The sequence below is a fragment of the Notolepis coatsorum genome (genome assembly GCF_963971535.1).
Source record: "Notolepis coatsorum genome assembly, chromosome: 4".
NCBI classification, from domain to species: Eukaryota; Metazoa; Chordata; class Actinopteri; order Aulopiformes; family Paralepididae; genus Notolepis; species Notolepis coatsorum.
This window is the reverse complement of record NC_140168.1, coordinates 179911956-179928038: the sequence shown is the minus strand read 5'-3', so window position 1 is coordinate 179928038 and position 16083 is coordinate 179911956. Positions and strand designations below refer to the sequence as shown.

The 16083-nt window shown below is 43.3% G+C and overlaps 1 protein-coding gene across 1 annotated transcript in view; it reads left to right on the top strand.

Moving 5' to 3' along the window:
• Positions 1 to 16083, top strand: part of poln (polymerase (DNA directed) nu) — a gene marked incomplete at both ends in the record, with an annotated part of 436170 nt that overhangs the window by 45815 nt on the left and 374272 nt on the right. Inside the window, one exon of the mRNA XM_084312171.1 lies at positions 6002 to 6058. Within this exon, the coding sequence (XP_084168297.1) occupies positions 6002 to 6058 (57 nt within the window). The remainder of the gene's footprint in view (positions 1 to 6001; positions 6059 to 16083) is intronic.

The following is a 16083-nucleotide window of genomic DNA, read 5'->3' as shown; positions in this document are numbered from 1 at the left end:
AGTACCTCGGAGCCTACATATCCGAGGACTTGACATGGACCACACACATTAACAGTGTGGTGAAGAAGGCACGACAACGCCTCTACTTCCTCAGGCGCCTAAGGAAGTTCCAAGTCAGCCAGAAGATCCTTAAGAACTTCTACTCATGTACAATAGAGAGCATCTTGACCGGCAACATCACCTCCTGGTTTGGGAATAGCACTGCAAAAGACCAAAGCAGACTACAAAGAGTGACACGTGCAGCCGAACGCACAATTGGAGGGGGGCTCCCACCCTCCAGAACATTTACTACAAGCGTTGCAAGGGGAAGGCTAAGAGAATTATTAAGGACTCGAGCCACCCGAACAACTGCCTCTTTGAACTGCTGCCGTCAGGCAAGCGATACAGGAGTCTCAAGGCGAGCACAGAAAGACTCAGAAGTAGCTTCTATCCCCAGGCCATCAGGCTGCTAAACGAACAATGAATGAACACTACACAACAACAACCACCAAACACACATAGCACACACATCCACACGCACACACTCACTTTAAACAAACACACTGTAGCACCCACTACACACACTTTATAGCACACACCCACTTTAAACAAACACACTGTAGCACCCACTCCCCACACTTTATATTTATTGATGAAGGATTGCACTACAACTCGTACACCTTACTGTAAATTGTACCTAAAATTGTACCTCATCCCATTTCTGCTTTGCACTAGATAGTACTGTACATTAGTACACTGCATAGTATTGTGTATTGTATATTATATGGTAACTCAGAACATTGTACATATGTCTATACCGAACAACTGTGACCTCATTTTCTTCTTCTAAATTCATGCTATATTATGTTATTATGTTATTTGATACTATCTTGTCTAGCACAGTCTCTGGAGCGTAACAGTAAGAAGCATTTTGTATGAAAGTATTCTGTACTTCTGTATGACAACTATTAAAGAACTTGAACTTAACAATTGTTTGTATTGAGCCGTACTGTATTGTACCCATTCTGCAATCTGTTAATAAAGTTTTCAATCAATCAATCAATCAGAAATACTAACGTGTAGCATTTTCACTGACTATTAAACTCTTATGGAAATGTAAGGTATCCAGTGAGTGTAGACATAGTTTGGAAATTTTTAGATGGCAAGCACTGTATGAGCTCTTGTACCCAAAGTTTGGGTGTAATAGCTCACATAAACATGTTATGGCCTCATACGTGCTTCACATCTAAAAATACACCAACTAGGTCAGAGCCCCATTAAGTCACAGCCCCAGATTTTGCATCCCAGTTACATCATCAATTGGAGGGTTCTCTCTCTTATTTCTAGCTTTAGGACTGAATTGAACTGCCCCGGGGCACAGGAAGGACATACGGAATAGTTAATAGTAATTAATAATAGTTTTGGACCACATAAATAAGGCATATATTCATATTCACAGGCGTTCTTGAATAATTCGATATGTAGATGGAAAATAAGCTTTTTGGATTTTTTTTTACTGATTTGAAATCCAAATATGGGTATTTCCTGTGTCTAGTCTATGAATCAAATGTCAAGTTAGACCGCGCTCTCAAGATACGACACTGGGTGCATAGTCTATAAACATGATCAACGTAACCAACCATTTACAACCACAAAATACAACAAATACATACACGAAATGCACATATACCTGTTTTGTTTTTGTTTGTAGTGGGATGCCCATTTACGTTTACATTTAGATCTGCACAGATCAAGCCTTTAAGACTTTGATTCCCATTGATTTCAAGAAGTTCCTTTACCTCTCGCTCGGCTTCTGAACGATTTCCAATGTCTTCTCTGAGAGGCTTCTAATAGCTTTGTTTTTTCTATTAGCAAAATTTTCTATTTTGTGGTCTAATCTTAAAGCCCCATCCCTTTCAAAACCAACACGATACCACCCGAGACCCCCCCCCCCCCTACGGGCCAGATCAATCCATAATACAAGGGTATATCCCTACTAGAATTAGTACACAGTAAGACATCCCGTCTGTTTGAAGATTAGGGTGGAAATAAGTATTTTTCTCTGTATCCTCTGAAGTTATATACTTTAGGTTCATCCTGTGATGTTTTTCCCCCCTGCGCCGCATGCATTGTGATGCTAGAGACGTAAATTTCATCTTGGAGAAATAACTCCGCTTCCGCCTCCAAACTGCTCTTGCAGTGGCGTACACAGATAGGGCCGAAGAGCCCCTGCCCTTTTGCCCCAAGTGCCCTTCCCAAAATAAAAAACAGTAACAATGTTCACCAAAGTGTTCAAACTTGAGTGCTGCAGTGTCGAGTTAGTATATTAGGAAGAGTGCATGACACTATGAGGACAGTAAGAAGGTTAGTTGTTAGTTATATACTACTGTCCACGAAAAAAATAGCCCTTATCAATTTAGAGAAAGTACCCCGCAAGCAACCCCCCCCCCCCCTCCCCTGTTTGGGCCCTGCACATACACGGACCGGTTGTCGCCTGGTTTCATCCAGACTGTCCCTGGAGTCTTCCATCAGAACCGAATTATGTGCAAATCCCCTTAACCCATTCTCCGCCGATGACGTGTTAACACGTCATTCTCCGCCATGCGTAATCTGGCGTCTTTGAGATCAATATTTCATATTTTCGTCATGGTGTTCACATTTCACCCACTGAGTCTTGGCTGGTGCTGTAGGACTCCGCTCAACTCTGCAACGCTTCAATACCGCCACCTCGTGGCCGATCGACGAGTTGCCAAACCGGAAGTGGCCGGAAGTGCTTGGTCCGTCCCCTATTCCGTCCGGCCACTCGTCATCGCTCCCGGGACTCAATCCAGACACCGTGGATATCGATCCGTTGCCATAACTCAATAAACAACATGATTTGGACGTATATTAGTATTATACAAACCGGAACTGGATCACCTAGATCAACATCACATAACTGGGATCTGTTTGCGCCAGTATGATCGCCCAACGGTAAGAGGAGGCTGAAGTTACTTTCAGCCTGTTTGTTTATTATTATCCATACAAACTGCTCTGATCAATATATCACCCATACTACATAAATGATTTAACGTCGGCCACGGAATTATAAACGACCCCCCCCCCCCCCCCCCCCCCCTCCGTTCACCCGCAGATGATAAGTCATAACGTCTAGGACCATGTGCAGTTGAACATTTTAATATAACGTTCATCGGTGTCAAACGCCATTTGATAATCTAATATATGCATTTATGTCTATATCTCACGTTCTAGGAAATACTGCAGAAAACGATAAAAACATATTTATACTCTAGACGGTAATTTTGTATGCATGTGTGAATGAAAAAGTAAAACGTTCCTACATCCTGAATGATAGATAATTGATGTTGAATGGGCCATAGTAATGTCAATTTAGCAATACAATTTAAAAAGGTATAGCCCTGCAAAGAAGGTGAACATCTCCATAGACAAATAGCGCTGGCAGAGATCAAACAGCGATGGATATAAGCTCCGGCAGAGAATGGGTTAATGTCATCAATGTTTCCATTTTAAATAAAGCTAACTCACTAATAGAATATTAATAATAATAATTCACTTTATATATATAGCACCTTTCATACAAGAATTGCGGCTCAAAGTGCTTCACAACAGAAAAAAGACAGGCATAAAATGAGCACATAAAGTGCAGACATATAAAATCACAGTTTTTCACATTAGGATCTAACATCCCTACAGGCCACCTTGTTTACGGTTTGATTAAAAATAGACAATAATAAAAAGAGTAAAATAGAATAGACAGAGTAAAATGATGCTGCAGTGCAATAAAATAGTTCTGGATGGTTCATAGTTCACTAATGGTAATAATAATAATACACTTTATTTATATAGCACCTTTCATACAAACATTGCAGCTCAAAGTACTTCACACCAGAAAAAAGATAGGCATAAAATGAGCACATAAAGTGCAGACATGCAACCCTCTTTGCGCCGCCCCTGTGCCTCAAATAGATCCGCTATCAGCTCTATCTTTAATCTTTCAAAATGTTCAGTTGCTATCGCTATCGCAGCAGCATCACACCTGGACAAGAGGCAGGGGAACTATGTGAGAATGCTATTCATCGACTACAGCTCGGCATTCAATACCATAGTCCCCTCCATACTCATAGCCAAGCTCAGGGACCTGGGCTTGGGCTATGACCTCTGCCAGTGGGTCTTGGACTTCCTGACTGGCAGACCCCAGGTGGTGAGAGCAGGCAACTGCACCTCCTCATCCATCACCCTCAACATAGGGGCCCCCCAGGGCTGTGTTCTGAGTCCCCTCCTCTACTCCCTGTACACACACGACTGTGTGGCTCAGCGGAGTAGCAATACAATCGTCAAATTTGCTGACGACACAGTGGTGGTGGGCCTGATCTCTGCCAACGACGAGAGGGCCTACCTGGAAGAGGTCAAGGTCCTGGCGGGATGGTGCCAGGAAAACAGCCTCTCCCTGAACGTCAGCAAAACAAAGGAGATGATTGTGGACTTCAGGAGGTCGGGGGTCAAGGACTACAGCCCCCTCAGCATCGACGGGGCACCGGTTGAGAGAGTCAACAGCTTTAAGTACCTCGGAGCCTACATATCCGAGGACTTGACATGGACCACACACATTAACAGTGTTGTGAAGAAGGCACGACAACGCCTCTACTTCCTCAGGCGCCTAAGGAAGTTCCAAGTCAGCCAGAAGATCCTTAAGAACTTCTACTCATGTACAATAGAGAGCATCTTGACCGGCAACATCACCTCCTGGTTTGGGAATAGCACTGCACAAGACCAAAGCAGACTACAAAGAGTGACACGTTCAGCCGAATGCACAATTGGAGGGGGGCTCCCCACCCTCCAGAACATTTACTACAAGCGTTGCAAGGGCAAGGCTAAGAGAATCATTAAAGACTCCAGTCACCCGAACAACTGCCTCTTTGAACTGCTGCGGTCAGGCAAGCGATACAGGAGTCTCAAGGCGAGCACAGAAAGACTCAGAAGAAGCTTCTATCCCCAGGCCATCAGGCTGCTAAACGAACAATGAATGAACACTACACAACAACAACCACCAAACGCACATAGCACACACATCCACACGCACACACTCACTTTAAACAAACACACTGTAGCACCCACTCCACACACTTATAGCACACACACACTTTAAACAAACACACTGTAGCACCCACTCCCCACACTTTATATTTATGGATGAAGGATTGCACTACAACTCGTACACCTTACTGTAAATTGTACCTAAAATTGTACCTCATCCCATTTCTGCTTTGCACTAGATAGTACTGTACATTAGTACACTGCATAGTATTGTGTATTGTATATTATATGGTAACTCAGAACATTGTACATATGTCTATACCGAACACTGTGACCTCATTTTCTTCTTCTAAATTCATGCTATATTATGTTATTATGTTATTTGATACTATCTTGTCTAGCACAGTCTCTGGAGCGTAACAGTAAGAAGCATTTTGTATGAAAGTATTCTGTACTTCTGTATGACAACTATTAAAGAACTTGAACTTGAACTATCAGCTCTATCTTAAAAAAAATTCAATTGCTATCGCATGCACTTATCTGTGTTTCACTACACACATGCGTGCATGCTTACCAACTGTCCGTCTGCAACACTACTATCACCGACATCTAAGAAGGGAGATCCCCCCTTGAATGGCCCTTCTAAGGTTTCTCTCCTCCACATTGCCTGTGGTGCATTTTTTCCTATTGCTAGGTTTTTGTGAGTTTTTTCTTACATTGCATTCATTTATCTATTTTAAATTTATTTTAAATTGGTTGGACCTTATGGTGTTCTTGTTTTGTTCTTGACTTATTGTGATGTTTCTTCTTGACTTGTTTAAAGAAGATGTTTCCGGCCCATGGGGACATTAATGTGTGTTGTCGGGCCTTACAAATAAATTTGATTTGATTTGATTTGATATAAAATGGTAGCGCTGTCTCTTGTTCCAGAGTGATGAGAGTGTGTGTGTGTTCCGCTCCCCCGCAGGTCCACAAGATCAAGTCCACCTTTGTTGACGGCATCCTCTCATGCATGATGAACAAGGTGAGGTTCGGCGCTCCACCCGAGGTGGGAACAGGGGAGCAAAGAATCCCAACCTGAGCATGACATAAGAGCAAAATGGAGATCAATTGACTTCCCCTCGCTAAAGTGTCTCCTCCTTTGAGTCCATTTTGTTCATCTTAGTTCCATAAAAATGTGTTTGTTTTCATCACCAGAGAAGCGTTGGAAAATATCATCTATAAATCTAGGATAAAATTATACCCTCAACGTGGTTTCTTTCTGGGCTGCAAACGGATTCATCCTCCCAAGGTCCTAAGAAGAGACCGGCTACAAATTGTATTCTATTTATAGTTAATTATATGTATAAAACGCTGTATCTATATATAATCCAATACATTTATATATAAATACATGTATATAAATCATTTAAACATATAATATATATACTAAATAAATACCATATAATATACACAACTAGGAATGCTCAATATTGGCTTTTTTACCTATACCGATATTGTCCAACTCTTAATTTCCGATACTGATTGTTATGTACTAGGAGCCTGATCACTCCTGTGTCACTGTGCATGCAGGCCTGATCACTCCTGTGTCACGGGGCATGCAGGTGAGGGCTGCCAATTAGCTAATTGCTGCTGATTGGCTACCTGCTGGCAGCTTTAAAACCAGCCCTGGTAACACACATGCAGGGTCTGTGCTTAGAGGAGTGTTGGGTAACAGATAGCTATCACGGTCTTCTTTCCTTGTACTTTAGTTTACACCAGTAATTCCTTGATAGAGTAGCATTTTGAGTTTGAGCACGGGTTTTGGTGTTGGTTTGCACATAGGTTGCAGGCCTTTGAGCCAGGGTCGTAACAGTTGGGCGCTCGTCCGGGATATTTACCCCTAGAAATTAGTTTGGTGGTTTTTTTTTGTGTTACACGGGGTGTCATGGTGCTATGGTTTGGGTGGTGTTCGTTACATATTGTGTAACGTGGGGGCTTGAGCCGTTTCATCAAACAGGTGAGTATGCCTTATTTGTTTGTAATTTGATGTGACTACTTATGCTGTTAAAATATATAGTTTAGTGGGCACCACATGTAGATAGGGACATTATTTTCTGGTTGTTGGTTAGCTTCCTGTGCACCACATACTCCTGGGGCAGTCAGGGAAGTGATTAGCACCATCTACTTGTCTGGTACCGTACCATGTACTGGACGGGTGGATGGTCAAGTATGATCTTTGACTGGTAGCAGGTGTGGTTGAAGATGGTTAGGTCTACAGGGCATTAGTTTAAGGGTAGGTAGATTAGGGGGCCAGAAAACACATGTAGTGTGGTAGGGCCTGATTTAGTTTTTCTTAGGGTAGACATGTGGTGGGCCGGTTTTGACTGCAGTTTAGATGTAGAAGCATATGTACCGGTACGGTAGTCATATCAGGTTAGAAGGCGCACCTGTTTGGATTTGTTTGTTGAATTTATTTTGTTTGTTTGAGTGTTTGGTGAGCATACCTGTTAGCACCTGACCTCCTGCGTGTATGACACGTCTATTTATTTCAGGGTGGTTGTGTTTTATTTTTATTTTTATTTATTTTTTGCAAACTAGAAAGGTGCGCTCCGTAGAGCTCACATTTCCACCGCGTTCCCTTCTGGTTGTTATTATTGGCATTAGCATTCTTCAATGGTTCTTCAGTGGTTCTTCAGTGGTTCTTTATGGTTCTTTGTGGTTCTTCATGGTTCTTCAGTGGTTCTTCGTGGTTCTTCAGCGGTTCGTTAGTGGGTCTTCAGTGGTTCTTTAGTGGTTCTTTAGTGGTTTTTCAGTGGTTCTTTAGTGGTTCTTCGTGGTTCGTTAGTGGTTCTTTGTGACTGTAAAGTAAAGTGGGTAGCTTGTGGTGACTGGTACAGTAACGATGGCTTCCATCAAGGACTTTGTTGATCACCCGTCTCATGACATGTTGGAGAAGTTTTCCAAGGAACAACTTCTAGAACTTGCTGTACACTACAGGGTAGAACTTACTGCAAGTGAGAAACGTTTGAAGCCAACTGCCTTGAGTGCTTTAACCTGTTCCCCCCCACGGGGTCGGTACCGACCCCTTTTTGACATTATTATCATATATTAATATTTTTATGAGTGATGCAATAAATTTGCGTTTTTAAAATCAAACGTTTTCAAGTATTATTATCACTACTATGTCACAAATACATGTAGAATGTAAAACGTTAGGTTGGCAATAGTTTAGCAATAGGTTAAAAGTGAGTTTTTATCATTAAGTTTTTATTGTTCAGTCGCGTTTTTGACGCGGAACCGGAAATGGAAATGTTGAACCATGGGAATTGTAGTTTTTTTGCGGCCATTTTGAAGATCGCCTCGCCAGCTATCTGCCAGTGTCGGAATTTCTCAAAACTACACTTCCTGTGGTCTGCTATGGACGTTCAAAGTTCGGCGTTCTGAAGGAATCATATCAATAATTGTTATGATTCACGATAATAAGCTACAAAAGGTAACGTTTTTGACAAATATTGAAACGCAGTCAGTTTCTCCACACTATTGTAATCATGTAGGAATAATTAGATCTGAAATTAGTTACAGAATGATTACACTGTGGGAGAAATAAAAAAGTACAGTCGATTACATTAAATATCTGTATATGTTATTACGCATGCCTGGTGATACTATATCCAAATTGAACTCGGCCATTTGAAAGATACTATATGTATATATATATAAATGTGCGAATTGGCTATAATAAGGTAATGTATAAGCATATATTATATATTCTATAATAATATTTCAAATTGCATTGGTCCGGATGGGAGAATTCAGTACTGTATATACAAAACCTTCAATTTTATCATCTTCCCTTTATTAATTTCCTTAGATCTTTTGTACACATGATCTCAAGAGGGTACTGAATTAGCTCAGTGGCAGTTTTTTAAGTTTGGTCATTATTATCATGGTTTTATTCACTGTCAAAGATGAAAAGAAAAATCATAATTAATATTTTCCTTTGTTTCATCAGAATTTAAGCAAGCCTAGTAATAGACACAATATTTCTGACACTGAGAATACATTCATTGAGGTCCATAGATGTTCCTAGATACCAAGAATATGCAAATAGCCCTTGTAGAAGTGGAGCAATATTCCATTTACCTAGGTATACATTTTATGCAGATTTTCACCTGGGGTGGAACAGGTTAAGGGTGTTACTCATTAGAGAGCAGGTGTTTGTGGCGAGGGTGGAGGAGCCTCCTTTGTCTGACGCGTCTCCGCTGTTACCTGGTGCAGAGGGTGAGTGGAGGATTAGAGAGTTGGAGTTTAAGGAAAGGCAGCTACACCAAGAGCGTGAGGAGAGGAGAGAGGAGCGTGAGCTTAAGGGGGGAGAGAGGAGCGTGAGCATGAGCGTGAGCTTAAGGAGCATGAGTTTAAATTTAAGGAGCATGAGTTTAAGGAGAGACAAATGTTGCTGGAGCACGAGCGTGCGCAGAAGGAGCATGCTGCATTACAGGCGGGTGCTCATCATTCAGAGTCACGTTCCGGTTTTGATGTAGGCAGGAATATTAGGATGGTGCCTCCATTTTTTGAGAAAGACGTGGAAAGATATTTTCCCCTTTTTGAACGGGTGGCAACCACATTGAAGTGGCCTGATACAGCCTGGACACTGCTGCTGCAATGTGTTTTAGTTGGTAGGGCACAAGAAGCCTATACTGCTCTGTCCCTTGAACAAAGCGCTGATTATGAGCTTGTTAAAGCTTCCATATTGAGGGCTTATGAGTTGGTCCCCGAGGCCTATCGTCAGCGTTTTAGAGGCTATCGCAGGTCGGAGGGACAGTCGTATGTTGAATTCGGAAAAGAGAAGGAGAACCTGTTTGACCGGTGGTGCACCTCGCAAAAAGCAGAGTCAAGGGAGCAGCTTAGACAGTTGGTTCTCCTAGAGGAATTTAAAAGGTGTGTTCCTGATAACGTTTCCACACATCTAAATGAGCATAAGGTATCGAAGATAGGCGACGCTGCTGTCTTGGCTGATGAGTTTGTGTTGACACACAAATCTGTCTTTGTAGAGGAGGGCCGTGTGGAGTCCAGGAGTAGTAGGCGTCCTTTTCAGGGGAGCCGGTTCCCGGCACCCGTGTCTGCTGGTCGGTTTACTTCGACTCCTAGGCAAGGTGGCTCTGCTAGTGCATTCCCAGAGGGGGTTATCTGTTTTTACTGTAAGGAGCCTGGTCATATCGTTGCTGGGTGCCCTGTGCTTAAGCAAAAAAATTCAAAAACTGTGGCTCTGGTAGAAATCATGGACAGGACACCTATGCCGACATTAGAGGGTGGGGTGCGAAGTATCAAAGGTGCAGACAGGGAGCTAGAGGGCTCCTCAACGTTTATGATGGATGGATTTGTTTCACTGGTTGGTGCATTAGGATCAAAGCAGGCTATTACAATATGGAGAGATACAGGAGCTTTCCAGTCTCTCATTCTGGATGGGATTTTGCCATTTTCGGGAGATTCTTCATTGCATTCCGGTGCCATTGTTCAGGGCTTTGGAGGAGGCTTTGTGAATACTCCTTTGCATGAGGTCTCGCTAAACTCTCCCTTAATATCAGGCAATGTTGTTGTAGGAGTGTGTTCTCACATCCCCATAAAGGGGGTGTCCTTCATTCTAGGGAACGAGTTGGCCGGTGGCAAAGTGCTGGCTACTCCAGTTGTAATTCCCATCCCTGTAGTTTCTGAGGTTCCTGATGAGCTCGCACAGAAGCATCCAGGAGTGTTTCCTGTGTGTGCTGTGACACGCGCAATGTCAAAAGTCAAATGTGACACCCAGGATGTTGTTAACTCAGATTGTGATATGACACTTAGTGACACGTTCTTTGTTGAGTTGAGAAGTGGCCCTGATGAGGGTTTTGGTAAGGTGATACCGTCTCATGAGCAGTTGGTACTAGAGCAAAACAAGGATGTCTCCTTGTCGTCCCTCTTTGAAGAGGCGGTTTTAGAGGATGCAATGATAGATACGTCTCAAGGATACTTTGTTAGCAATGACGTGCTCATGAGAAAGTGGACACCACCTAACCTGTCCAGTCTGGATGACTGGGGCAGTGTGTTTCAGATTGTTGTTCCAGCCGTGTATCGTCCTGATATACTGCATCTAGCACATGATCACGATCTTGCTGGTCACATGGGAGTCAGGAAGACTTATGACCGTGTGCTGAGACATTTTTGTTGGCCTGGTTTGAAGTCAGATGTGGCACAATATTGCCGCTCGTGCCATGTGTGTCAGGTTGTTGGTAAACCAAACCAGAAGATCCCTCAGGCTCCTCTGCAGCCTATTCCTGCGGTTGGGGAACCTTTTGAGCGGATCCTCATTGACTGTGTTGGTCCCCTCCCTCGAACTAAGACAGGGAACCAGTACCTTTTGACTATTATGTGTGCAGCGACCCGTTTCCCTGAAGCCATTCCTTTACGCAAGATCACAGCCCCAGTTATATCCAAAGCTCTGGTTAGGTTTTTTTCGACGTTTGGCTTACCAAAGGTTATTCAATCAGATCAAGGGTCTAACTTCATGTCCCGTCTCTTTGCTCAGGTCCTCCAGCAGTTGTCTATCCAGCATTGCCCTTCCTCTGCCTATCATCCAGAGTCCCAGGGGGCGCTGGAGAGATTTCACCAGACTATCAAAACAATGCTGCAGGCATATTGTACGGAGTTCGAAAAAGACTGGGATGATGGAATCCCTTTGCTTCTGTTTGCTGCTAGGGAGGTAACCCAGGAGTCTCTTGGATTCAGCCCGGCTGAGCTGGTGTTCGGACACACAGTGAGGGGTCCTTTGAAACTGCTGAAGGAAAAGTGGTTGGCTGACCAGACTCCTTCCTCTACTAATTTGTTGGACTATGTGTGTAACTTCAGGCTTAAGCTTAGTAGAGCATGTGAACTAGCGAAAGAGAACCTAAAGGTAGCCCAAGGAAAAATGAAGGTGTGGTATGATAGGCGTGCCCGACATAGGGTGTTCTCACCGGGAGACAAGGTGTTGGTTCTCTCGCCTATTCTTGGGTCTGCATTACAGGCTAAATACAGTGGGCCATACTCCATTGAGCGCAAAGTTGGTGAGGTCGACTACTTGATTAAGACTCCCGATCGCAGGCGCAAGAGTAGATTATGTCACGTCAATATGTTGAAGGCGTACAATGATAGGGCTCAGATTGACCAGTCAGGGGTCAAGCCTGTGGCTGTTCTAACAGTTTCTGCATCTCCTATTGTAGCCGACTGTTCTGTGTCAAAGGAGATTTCTCAGGGCAGGTTGCCAAACACCCAGATACTAGGTGACTTGGACTCACACCTGTCGTACTTGCCACTTCCTGAGTGTACGGATGTGGTGCGCCTACTTAGACAGCATATACGTTTGTTTTCTGATGTCCCTAGTCGTACTAATGTACTCGAGCATGACATTGATATTGGTAGTGCAGGGCCAATTAAGCAACATGCCTACAGGGTGAATCCGGAAAAACGACGGATCTTGAGTAAGGAAGTAGACTATATGGTGAGACATGGCATTGCGGAGCCCAGTTCTAGTGCGTGGAGCTCCCCCTGCCTGCTTGTTGATAAGCCAGACTGCACTCATCGGTTCTGTACTGACTTCCGTAAAGTTAATGCAGTAACCAAGCCGGACTCGTACCCTCTTCCTCGGATGGACGACTGTATCGATCGGGTGGGTTCAGCAGCCTTTGTAAGTAAATTGGATTTGCTAAAGGGATACTGGCAGGTTCCGCTTACTCCGCGAGCACGTGAGATATCCGCTTTTGTCACACCAGAGAGTTTCTGCCAGTATACAGTGATGGCCTTTGGCATGCAAAATGCCCCAGCGACGTTTCAGCGGCTAGTGAACAAGGTCCTGGCCGGGGTAGCGTTCTGTGAGGCATATCTGGATGACCTGGTTATCCACAGTTCCTCTTGGTCACAACATGTGGAGCATCTGGCGGAAGTGTTCAAGCGGTTGGGTGATGCTAACTTGACAGTTAACCTTGCAAAATGTGAATTTGGACAGGCCACGGTTACCTACCTGGGTAAGGTGGTTGGACGTGGGCATGTGTGCCCCATTGCAGCTAAGGTGGAGGCTATAGTGGGCTTCCCTGCTCCCATCACCAGGCGGGAGTTAAAGCGCTTCCTAGGTATGGCAGGGTACTATAGGAGTTTCTGTAGGAACTTTGCTTCTGTTGTTGCCCCTTTGACCAATCTGCTCAGTCCTAAGGTACCTTTCGTGTGGACTGAGACTTGTCAACAGTTTTTTGAGAGCATCAAGGGTATTCTGATTAGCGCTCCCGTTCTGTCAGCTCCCGATTTTCAACTGCCATTCAAGTTGGCAGTGGATGCTAGTGACCTCGGTGCTGGAGCCGTCCTCCTGCAAGAGGATGCATTAGAGGTGGAGCACCCAGTGTGCTACTTTTCTAAAAAGTTTGACAGGCATCAACTGCACTACTCTACTATAGAGAAGGAGGCGCTCGCTTTGGTTCTTGCCTTGAACCATTTTGATGTTTACGTTGGATCCTCCAGTTTACCCCTTGTTGTGTATACAGACCATAACCCTTTGGTTTTTCTTCGCAGCATGGTGAACTCGAACCATCGTTTGATGCGATGGAGTTTGTTCCTCCAAGCGTATAACTTGGATATTCGCCACATTCGTGGGAGGGACAACGTGCTAGCAGACGCCCTCTCACGGTCATAGTACCGGTGTTTGTGGTACCCGTTATCGCTGTTGTGGTAGTGGCCCTGACAACTAATGGGTCACAGTTGTTTTTTTGTTTTGTTTATGGGTTGTTGTGTAGTGGTTGCCTCTTGGGCAACCAGTTTGGTGGGGGAGGTGTTATGTACTAGGAGCCTGATCACTCCTGTGTCACTGTGCATGCAGGCCTGATCACTCCTGTGTCACGGGGCATGCAGGTGAGGGCTGCCAATTAGCTAATTGCTGCTGATTGGCTACCTGCTGGCAGCTTTAAAACCAGCCCTGGTAACACACATGCAGGGTCTGTGCTTAGAGGAGTGTTGGGTAACAGATAGCTATCACGGTCTTCTTTCCTTGTACTTTAGTTTACACCAGTAATTCCTTGATAGAGTAGCATTTTGAGTTTGAGCACGGGGTTTTGGTGTTGGTTTGCACATAGGTTGCGGGCCTTTGAGCCAGGGTCGTAACACCGATATCAACCGATATCAACCGATACCGATATATGCAGGGTTTCCCCCCCCAAAAAACTGAATAATTTCAGGTAATTAACATTATATATGTCTTGTTGTGGAATTAACATAACATTATGCATACTTTTGACAATAAATAAAATCAGAATTTGTTCTTACTTGCTTGCCTGGGTAAATAAAGGTTATAGAAATGTTAAAAAAAAATAATAATAATAATTTAAACCGATACCGTATTTTCCGATATCACATTTTAATGCCAATATCGGCCGATAATATCGGTAGGCCGATAATATCGGACATCCCTATACACAACTTCTTCAATCTTACACATACTCCCAATCAACACACTTCCTCTTCCAGATACCTATTTTAAGAAATATTTTTTGTACATCTTTTTAAACTGACTTATGTTTGTACTCTGTTTTAGCTCCAGACTGTTCCACAGGTCCACCCCACAGATTGACATGCACATACTTTTCATTTTGGTTCTGACAGTTTTTAAAAGTTCAGCTCTCCTCTAAGATTATAGCCACCTTCTCTTTCCCTGAACATTCTTTGTATATTTTTTGGCAACAGGTTATTTCTGGCTTTGTACATGATTTGTGATATTTTTAATTTGACCAGATCCATACATATCAAGAAGGTGTTTGATTTAAGAAACAGTGGGTTTCATCGCGATTACACAATAATGGTCCTTACCCACTGCAACGCGGTCTCATCAGAAAACGTAAATAAAGTACTGATCAACCACAGGAAAAAAGGTACATGTTATAGCCATAAGTAATATATTTACGTATTGTATCTGCAAAAGTCCAAAACAGGTTAGTTTTAACATTCACTTAACGGTTAAGGCCCAAATATAGTTCCCTCCGCAATCCGCATCCGCAGATGCGCATTGGTGCGCGTGACGTAATTTGTGTCATTTTCGCCAACGCTCTTGTCCGCCCGGACCTCGGATCCGTGTCCGCGTGCAGGCCAAATTTTGTAACCGCGCGGATTGCTCTGTGGATATGCGTGCCGACTGCGCATGTGCCCAGCTGTCGAAACAAAAGCACTCGACACAACGCTTCAGGACACCAAACACGGACTATAATCAGAGCCACGTGCGCAGCGTGTTAAGCCATAAAGTTAGGGTTAAGGTTAGAGTTCGATCCCCAGCAGGGGAACGTTTTTTGAAAACGTAAAAAGTTTAAAGATTTTTAATATGTAATAAACTTTAATAATAATAATAGGTGCCTAATCACCCTGAAGGGTTTTTAAATCTCAACAATGACCGGCTGGCCATAAATTATCCCGCTTATTACACTGCTACCTAACACTTTCAGTGCCGGCCTCCGTTTCCTATTCACCCCGTTGAATGCCACCACCCACTTCAATGATACCGTTAAAAACGCATAATCTATGTTTTAAATTATGGCTATGTGTCTAATCTGCCCGTCGCTTATCAATGACTTGTTTGCAGTCAACATTGTCGAAACGTATTGTTTTTTAATCGGTTCATATCCTTTTTATAGCATTTCGAAAAGCTATTGTTTTCTCGAAAATTTCAGGAAAATAGAAAGATTCCGTCATAAACGGCATTTATTGGAATATTCTCGAATACACTAGACACGTTGTCATTTGTCGGCCTATTTATGAATCGTTTTCAAATAAACGCTAGATTATCGATAGTATATGTGTACTTATGCACGCTATAGAAGCGAGCTGAGAAATCGATTCTCTTATTTCCTCAACAGCACACACACACACACACACACACATATGTGACGAGTCCAGGGTTTGTGCCGACATGTCTCCATTTTCATTTTCCAGATTTTTCCAGATTGTGAAAGTACAGAATGTAAGCTTTCAAATGATGTGTCATACTTTGAAATCTGAGAATGTTTTGAATATCATATATTAATTTAA